The sequence below is a fragment of the Callionymus lyra genome, chromosome 4 (assembly GCF_982586985.1).
Source record: "Callionymus lyra chromosome 4, fCalLyr1.hap1.1, whole genome shotgun sequence".
Classification (NCBI taxonomy): domain Eukaryota; kingdom Metazoa; phylum Chordata; class Actinopteri; order Syngnathiformes; family Callionymidae; genus Callionymus; species Callionymus lyra.
Window position 1 is genome coordinate 32,825,311 of NC_141821.1, and position 9,897 is coordinate 32,835,207.

Consider the following 9,897-nt stretch of genomic DNA (forward strand, 5'->3'; position numbering starts at 1 on the left):
CAATTTTAATGACTGAAATACATGATTCAAAGCACCACTTCAGACAAATGAAAGATTCAAAGGAGGTTTGTTTGTGCAAATCGTCCACAAAGACCTTTTTACTATAGTTTTTGAATTCCAATCTACCTCAAGCAGTTTCAAATGAGAAAGCATGACATTCAGCTCAGAAAATAAATGATGGAAGCCAAAGACCAAGTAAAAAATACCAGTGAGCTGAATAGTTCTTGATTGACGTGGAGTAACCATGCAGCTCAAGCTATGTCTCTTAAAACCATTTATAAACTTCACAAATGGTTGAAACAATTGAATAGATCCCATAAAGGTTCTTCTATCTACACATCAACTCCATTATCACAAATAATCAGATTCAATTTGTTCATTAAACGGCTTTTATGCAAATGACATAACCGGGAACAGTTGCACAAACTCAATAACACCGAGGGTCATGAACATGTAGCGCTAGCGGTCTCTCATAGAGACGCTGACAGATTAGATTTAAGCTGCTAAGAGAGAACCTGGTAAACATTCAGATTTCCTATTTCAAGTTTGATTTGGATCCATTTTTTTTCCTTGAAATTATCTGGAAGTTTTTTTGTGGGTTCAGTATTATGGCACCGTCAGTGACGTATCAGGATGCAACCTCTTTAAATGAATAAAAATAAAGATGCTGGTTCATATGTCGATGACTTGGCTTCAAATTAGAAACCAAAATGAAATAAACTGCTCCGTAGCCAAATTCTCAGTCTGAATAGGGGTCAGAGAGAGTTGGGAGAAGCTTTGCTGAGGCAGCCAGGTCTGATTGTAATTAGTGTGCGAACAGTTCCAGTCTACGACGCTCTTCACTCCCCTGGACGGAGCTGAACTGAAGTGAATCCTCGTCATATCTGACGGGTGGGAAGAACCGAAAACTCCTCTTTACACGTTGCATCCTGAGATAGGAAGAGCCGAGTCCACATCCCGTAAGTTTATCCAATACGTGCAGGCATCAGTCCTGAACTAAAGTGCTGCAAATTAAATGAAAAAAGTGGAGAATAAAAATCCCCGCTGGTCTGCTACCGGACAGTTTCCATAGTTACAAAGTCGGTTTAGTCTTGTCCAAGTCTGTCCAATCGTCTCAGTGCGAGGGAAGACAGCCATTTACCCATGGTTCCATGGGGGTACTTGCATCACACCAGAGGCAGGAGGCTGTCCACGAGCCTGTGCTGGTCGGAGGTGCAATAACTAGATGAGGGGAATGCATGATATGTGATCCAGGAGGGATCAGAAGCAGCCAGCATTGTTTCGGATAAGTCTCGTCTTCTAAAGACACACGGACATTCTAATTTGTCCACAAGTGGTCTAATGGTGCAGGAGACTGTTGAAGGCTTTCAATCTTAGTTAAGTGCTATTATGAGGTCAGTAAACTGTAGGTGGTTCAGTGCAGTGACCAAGTGGTGTCACTGTCGCGTTGTACATCCAGTGGATTCATCTTTTCTCCGGTTGTTGTGTTAGATTGTCCATTTCTGCCTGTGAGCCGTTAGTGCTTTACTCTGACAATCTGGGGTCAATCATTGGGGGACATCGGATTAGGCTGAAATCAAAGGAGTTATTTTAGGTGGCCGGATTGGAGGATGAGAAACATCAGACATGGGGCAGAACACGTGAAGCCCTCAAACTGGGCAACAAAACTGCAGAACTTGATCCACACACGATGGACGCGCACACGCCTCTATGTTTCAATCATGTTAATGATAAAGTCATTCTCTCTGGAGAGGGACAGGGAGAGGCGGGGGGTCTGGTGCCCTCACACAGGTGGGAGAGAGATGAGCAGAGGACGAAGGTGAAGCACGGATGAAGAACATTTTCAGGATTATAGCTGGAAGCCTTCCATCGGGGCCTCGCACTGCTGGAAGAGGAACTGTTGCTGCTGCAAGTCCACGGCGGGAGCCAGGGACGCATCTTCTTCCTCCGTGTTGAAGTAGCGCTCCACAAGGTCGTACGCTTTCTGGTACACATCCTGGTTCTCATGGCCCTGCAGGTACTCCAGCTTGTCCAGGCCTGTGTTGACAAACACATGATTAGTGACCCCCTTTAAAGCTGCACAGTTTCACCTCAACATTTAGAGCCAAATACTGAATCTTAAGAAAGTGAATTAGACCATATCACCCTGACACAGCTTTTGAAGACTATAACACTTTCATATCTGGCACTTGTGACGCTTTGATGATCCATTATAATTATGTAATATGAGTTTATTGATTCATCTTTAACCATTGTTGTATTATATTTTTCCTATTATACATTGTACAAAACCTTGTATACTACAGTACATGTTAGAACAGGAGCTGGTAATTACAATTCCTGAGGGGGGACACATGTTCTGTATGAAGAAGAAACACATTTATAATGGGGAATAAATTAGAGGAGTATAGAAAATAGATCCTATGTTCAAAGATATTTAGAGTTGAATTATTATGCCATCATAAAAATAATGTATAATGTAACTAGTAATAAATATGAATAATAACAACAGATTAAAAGATGGACTTTTTCTTTTTCAGGGTCAAGACAGGGGAAACAAAGACAAATTGAAATGTTATTAATACAAAATGTAACAACATCATCTTTTTTAATGTTACCCCTCTTTCCACCTTAATTATATTTATAACTTACTTTACATATTGTACCACGTTCAGTGGGGGAATGATGGGAAATAGATAATGTTAGGAGCCATTTTTCAAACTAGTGTGAATGTAATATGCATCTTCCCTACTGTCACTATTTTAATCAAAAGGATTAACGCATGTCAAGCATATATAAATTCCAACATATGCACTGACCATATGCCTCTTCAATGGGTGCACAATAGGGGTTGATGCCACCACCTCTCTTGGCTTCCAGTTCGCCCAGTCTGAGGATGTTCTCCAGCCCATTAAGAGCCACCTGCACAATTTTGGAGTCCATCAGAGTGAGCAAGTCACACAGAGGTTTGATGCAACCCAGTTCCACGAGGTGCCTGTAGATGACAAAGAAAAGTTCCTTTTGAAAATCCAACACTGGTTGACTATCGTCTCTACAGTTGCTAAAAGACTGACACAAGAGAGCAGTTGCTCCATTTGGTAGTTTGTGTGCATGGAGAAATTTGTTTGGTTTGGAAGGAAGAGTTCTTAAATGCAGCTCACTGCAGTGACAAGACGAGGGATATAACGGTTAAAATATGTTTAAGATGATGATGAACGAAGATCCTCCAGACTTCTCCTGCATCTCAAGTAAATAAATTCAGCAGTGTGTCTTATATGAAGCTTAATTTGTCAACATGATTTATGTTCTGAAATAGGTTTAGATTTGTATTTCTTTATTTGCAAAAAGATTGTATGAGTAAACAGTAAGCTTTTATCTGACTTTGTTTTCTAAACACTTGGATATTGTTCTTTTTTGCTAAATCTAACAATGTTAAATGATTCAAGTACATTTGGAATAATTATTATAGCCTTCATTTTGGTCAAAATAACTGTGGTGTGAAATGTTCAAAGCTTGAAAACAACCAAGGAGATGTGCTCATTGGGTTCATTGTTCCTCAGGTGACTTTGAGCCACTGATTATGACTGAATAATTGCTCAAGAAAATGTTGCCTACTGCACCTTTACCAGTCAGCACAGCACTCTTACTGAACTCATGTCAGTCTCTAGTGCACACAGTAACTAAAACACTTGCACTGTTGTTAAGAGGTCAAACCTGATCTGCTGTGACGAGCCTCCAGACGTGGCGTTGGTTATGGCCCAGGCTGCCTCTTTCCGTGTGCGAAACTCTGCCACTTGCAGGATGTTGATGAGAGGAGGCAGCAGACCAGCATCCATCACCAACTGCAGAGACAGAATGACATCATCAAAATGTTGTTTTTTTAAAGGCATTAATGTTAACACTCGCCTGTATCTGTGCACGGTTTCCTGCTGTGATGTTGGAAATGGTCCAGCAGGCTTCTTTCTTGATTGATTCTTTCGGGCTGCTCAGAAGGTGTTGTAAAGACTGAAGTGCTGAGCAGTTTAAGATCACCTAAACGACAAAGAGAAACTTCAGACTGCATGTCCTAAATAAGGGCTGACTTTTGTTATTTGTGCATCTACCTGTGTCTGTAAATCATCACCAGTGACAATGTTACCAACTGCCCGTAGTGCTGGAGATACCACCTTATAATCAGTGTGCCTGAAGAACAACATTTACCACAAAGTCTTGTTAATAGATGGCACAAGTCAGGTCTGCTGGATTCTACCAACTCACATCAGTAACTCCACCAGCCTGCGACAGACTCCAGAGTCAATAACAGCCTGGATCTTATCGTTGGGACCATCAGATAAATAGGAGAGTGCCCAACATGCATCAGCCATGATGTCTATGTCGTTGACGAAAAGGAGCCAGGATAACACGTTCAAGCACGGAGAAACCTGCAACGTAGGGAGGATGGAGAGATTTTAAACAGCAGACACAGTTTTAGTTTGGGAAGTTGACAGATGAGGACCAGAGTTAAGACTCAACTCTCGGTAGAGTCTGTGATTGTACCTTTGTAAAGTCTGGAGGAGGGTTTTTCCCTCTGCACAGGTTTGAAAGTGCCCACACAGCGTTCCTCATCATTGTTAGACGATTTTGTTTGGCAAGCAGTCTGCAAAAGATTTGTGGAGCCTAATCAGCCAAAATGGGAAAATATATGCCAAATGGGGGCTAAGGGCTAAGGATGATATATACTAATTTTAAATCTGTGTCATATCTTTAATCAAAGAACACATGTGAGGCTCTATATGACGTCAACTTAAAAACATATATTTTTATTCAAATGTTAACAGGCAGAGATAGCAAAAAACATATATTAAAATTCAGAAAGAAATTACAATAACACTTACTGAATCAAAGATGGCAGAATGTTGCAGTCAATGACAAAGTCCCTGCATTCAGTACTGTCTCCTGCGATGTTCCCCAAAGCCCACACAGCCTGGAGGCACAAAAAAAAAAATCTTTAGGTCAAATCAACATCCAGCTGATAAAACAAACAAGTGAGAAACTCAACTATGAAATTACATCAATTAGTTAATTATATATGATTTTATGAAAACAAAATCAGATCGGTCATATTCACTAGGTTACAGGCTGGGTTTAACTATAAACTAATGATTTCATCTAGGGACATATTGTCAAGAAGATAATTGTTCAAGAAGTGAAAACAAGTCGTTAAACAGAGCGAGAGCTTCCATGAACACAGTTTATATAAAAGAAATTTAAAAAATAGTTTATCCTCTGTATTTTTGATATGTATAAAAAAAATATGTACTGACAAGACTACTGATATCTACCATTATTAGATCAATATAGACTGTCATAGATCTCTGCTGTCATCTCCTCCAGTCTTGAAACAACTAAGATAAAACAAACTTCATTTCACTGAAGAGAATCTGCATGTGGCTGTCAAAATCTCTTTGTTCACAAGTTCAAAACCGGTTTCCCTCATGTGATCAAGTGATCGTAGCCCAAGACGAACATGTACTTAAAACAGAAAAAGCTTCCATTTCTATTAAGGTAATAGGAGTACACGGGCATGTGTTGTTCAGCTGAGCCCCAAATTCTAATGAAGCACAGAAATGATCAGACGACCTTCACATCGTCATCACTACTACTTAAAGTTTCTGAGTCACAGATTTATATTCATATACATGAATATTTTATTACACCACTTTCTGGGTTTATGTGTACGCCTGTTTTTATAGGAAATTCACATACTTCTAAGTACATGAGGCCCAAGGTGCTTGTCTCATTTAGCTTTAAGTTGCAATTGTCGATCTCACCTGTTCCTGCACGTCCTCAAAGTCCGAGCTGAGCATCTCAATGAAAATGGGAACCGCACCAGCCTGGATGACTACGCGCGTCTGGTGGGAAGTCCCTGATGCAATGTTCGTCAACACCCAGGCTGCCTCGAACTATAGACAGAGGGGGGGGGGGGGGGGGGGGGGGACGACGACATTAAATGTATGTTGGCATACTGAAACACTAACTTCAGCTTTTCTTTTTTTTACTTAAAGTGGAAAAATACACCTTTCAAAAAAATAACAGTAATCTATAGTCCACATTAGTGTGGAAATGTCTACGCTCACTCTTAATTGCTTGAGTTACCTGCAGTGTGCAATTTTCTCTTCGCTTTAAGAACTCCACAAAGCACTCAACTACCCCAGAAGTAGCAATGACTTCATCAATGGGAGGATTGGGCTCTATTGAAAAGAAGTGACATTTCATGAAGACAGCAACAATTTATGGAAACCTCTCAAAAACACTGAAAAAAAAAAGTATATACTGTATATAATATATATATTATATATATATATATATATCTCACCTTTCGAAAGTAGTTTCCGAAATCGCTGGGTCCCAATAAGCTGCTGCTCAGGAGTACCAGAGAAGATCATTTGAATCATGTCTTCGGAGATGACTCCACCCTGGACAAAGAATGACATCATCTTCAATATTTTAACTGCATTCTTTCACTTGACACCACAAGAATAAGGAAACTTCAGAGAGAAAAGAAACATAAACTAATTTATAGTGCAGTGCTGTTAACATCATTCTAACTTGCTGATAGTCTGTACATAGCTTGTATATTCATGTTTATATCTCCTTTTAATTGTACATTTATTATAAATTCTTGCTCAAGCACTTCTTGTTGGATGCAATGACGATAAAGTTGAATTCTAATGTCCTAAATAGTTCGCAATTATTTCTTATGAGACTACAAAAGAGCCTCCACTAATGTCCTCTACCATGAGTGGGTCCATATTGTTGGCCTGGGACTCCAGGTAGCCACTATCTGCCATCCCATCTTCATCCAAGTTGCCATCCTCCTGTGCTGTGTCAACATTTCTTCTCTTGAACAGCTGTGGAAAAAGGAGTAAGAAGAAAAATATGAGACTGTAGATAGCAGACTGAGAGTATGTATTCTAGGGGGACATATACAGACAATTTGATATATGTAATTGCCCTATGGTTGCGTCACCAGTTTTGTTCCCATATAACTTTGTGACATCTGAACCAGACCACCCTCACCTGTTCATCTTTCTTTTGTTTACGAAGCTGCAGGCCTTCCTCTTCCCTCCTTCTTCTCATTTCATCTGTGTTGAGGGACTTGTTTTTGTAGCTTTTGAGTCGCGCATTGTCCTTACTTTGACTCATTGTGCAGCCTGTGCGAACGAAGAAACGGTTAAAAAAAAGAAGACTAGACCACATCAAAACATCATAAACACAAGGTAAGACCGTTTTAAGTATTGTAAAAAAGGAAGATAATTTTGATACAAACTATAAATGGCTGCCCTTGGCTTTTGCCCTTGGTTATTCAAAAGAAATATGTAGTTTGTGCAATAGATGTAGAGGATGTGTGTGACAGCAGGAGCTACTTCTAACTTCAACTTGCAATGTTTCTGATTGGCATCAAACAAAAAAAATGCACTTCTTCAGCAGGGAAACTTAGGACCATATGACTTTAGACAAATAAAGACAGGGTGACCCAACAACCATGGCCTCTATGAAGAACGTCAGGATGCATTTTGAATTGTGTCATTTTGAATACATTATGGATGCGAATTGTCAAATCGCATCAACCAAATAAATACTTAAAACCTGAAATAATTAAAAATACATACAACACGTTACATACATACGTAAAACTGTGCAAATATAATTTAACTTGTGCATTTTTTGTCCATTAACCACATTCTACACGCATACCTTAATACGAAGATACAACATACGCAGTAGTCAGTACTGCTTGCTGCAAATGATTTACGTTGTGAATATCTCAATATCAAAACAAATAAACAAATTAAATACATTTTGACATACCTTACACAACAACTAACAGAATAATATATCGATGTAATATATTGTGATTAACAGAATAAGGGCACTTAAGAACACAGCCTTGTTATTGGACTGTTATAAAACAAGTAAATTATTCCATTATATTTAAACCATTTTAACCTTGAAAAACGGCGAATGTAATATACGTTACCAGCACAATTTAGAGGGGAAAAAAAGCTGTTATGAAACAAACACTGTTAGCTCCGCTGTTAGCATGACGGCTGTCATCGTTCACAAAACGCAGAAGATTCGAGAAAATGTATCGGATTAATACAAGTATGATACACATGTGTTGTTAATAACAGTTAATTCACAACATGATACATTTAGAGGTGAATTGTCGAAATCTTACCTGAAATAATCGGGCTCTGTAATCCTTTATCTTTAGGCCACAGTCACTTCTGCCGTCGCCGGTATTTTAGTGCGCATGCCCCGAAGTCCGCAAGATACGTTTAGACTCCGCCCTCAGACCGGAAGCGTAATAGGAAAAAAATGTCTCTCCTCCGTGAAAAGCTATGTGTTTATTAAACAGTAAACATATCGTTTATATAGCGAAAGAAAAATATACAAATAAAAAATGGGTCCTAGACTGGCTTCACAATAAAATATATCAAAACTGCCCAAGATTTCCACTTGAATTACCTCATTTAAAATGTAATTAATTCAATTCCATTCCATTTAAATACATTTAAAATGTGATTAATTAAAAAAAAAACCTTTTTCTCCAGAATTATCTTCCCACTGCATCCATTTTCTTTCTTATTTTTTATTTTTTTTTTTCATAATTCTCTCTTGTAAGATATAAGTAAGTCGGTTAGTATAAGTTTTTGTAAATCGCCTTTCTAGACCACAGTCACAAAGCACTTGAATAATCCAAACAATACACAGTTAAAAATACATACAGATTTTAAAAACTAAAAGGCCAAGACAACATAGAGACAAACGCAAGAGTCCCAGAAAATCCGGGAAAAGCCTGCATAAATAAGATTGTCTTAAGATGCTTCTTAAAGGAGTCAGTAGATCCATCAAACACAGAGAGAGAGGAAGATCGTTCCAAAGCTTGGGAACAACAGTCTGGTAGGATTTCTCTCCTCTGGTTCAGAAGATTGTGTGTGGAACCATCAGTAGATTCTGATCCACAGACCTAAGAGCCCGAGCTGGGGTGTAAGGCTGGATCAGATCAGTGATGTAAGGAGGAGCCTGACCATGAATAACTCTGAAATTAAGAACCAGGGGCCTCATGTACAAAGAAGTTCATTGAACTTCTACTAAATACGGTCGGACACTAAAAACTAAAAAATGTTGCACGTACAAAAATATTCAGATGTATGAATCTGCACGTACACACTAAATAAAAGCACTTATCCTTTGTACATCCCAATCAACTTAGATCCATCGCAGCCATGTTCGTCCCTTTCCAGGCCCTCATTTACATCATTAAATCATATTTAAATGAAAGTCTTTGATTTTTCTCTCCACGATCAGAAAAAAACAATTAAAAAGAAAACATGAATTTAAACTGGATTTACAGTTTATATTCATTCATTTAAACATTTCTGACATGGATCACATACTTTTATTTAAATTAGTGCAGACGAGCTCTGGTGTAAATGTTTATATTTTACATACACAGTTATTAATGCAAATACTTTATTAAAAAAGACGATCAGGGGCTTATTTGAAACATCTTAAACTGGAGTTTAACAAGAATAAAACGGTAAATTAGTAACTTGAAGCACTGAGTATTGATGATGTCTGAGCTTCATATGAATGTGTGGTGCAGCTGTTTACAAATTACAAAAGAACAAATCCTGTGACTGTGTATTTATATGATTGTGGTTTTCAAGTAGATCGCTGTGATCACGTGATCACATGAGGGAAACTTTAACGGCTTTTTTTCTGCAGCTTCACTTTGATCAAACGTGATGTTGTTTCACAAGAACATCTGGGACTCTTGTAGAGAAAGACTTGAATTGATCAGACGCTGATCATTTTGTTCGTTATATTATTTTAAAAAAGCTCATAATT

General features: G+C 38.6%; 1 protein-coding gene across 1 annotated transcript; it reads right to left on the reverse strand.

Annotated features, from left to right (window-relative positions):
* Window positions 1–371: 371 nt before the first annotated feature.
* kpna1 (karyopherin alpha 1 (importin alpha 5)) lies at window positions 372–8,295 on the reverse strand. Its single transcript, XM_087789884.1, has 14 exons — window positions 8,222–8,295; window positions 7,060–7,193; window positions 6,777–6,890; window positions 6,356–6,455; window positions 6,136–6,230; window positions 5,811–5,942; window positions 4,875–4,963; window positions 4,537–4,636; window positions 4,258–4,421; window positions 4,104–4,182; window positions 3,907–4,032; window positions 3,715–3,842; window positions 2,820–2,995; window positions 372–2,037 (listed from the first exon to the last, which is right to left on the reverse strand). The coding sequence occupies exons 2-14, from the start codon at window positions 7,183–7,185 to the stop codon at window positions 1,850–1,852; spliced, it is 1,617 nt and encodes a 538-aa protein (XP_087646010.1). The 5' UTR covers window positions 7,186–7,193; window positions 8,222–8,295; the 3' UTR covers window positions 372–1,849.
* Between the last annotated feature and the right edge of the window lie 1,602 nt (window positions 8,296–9,897).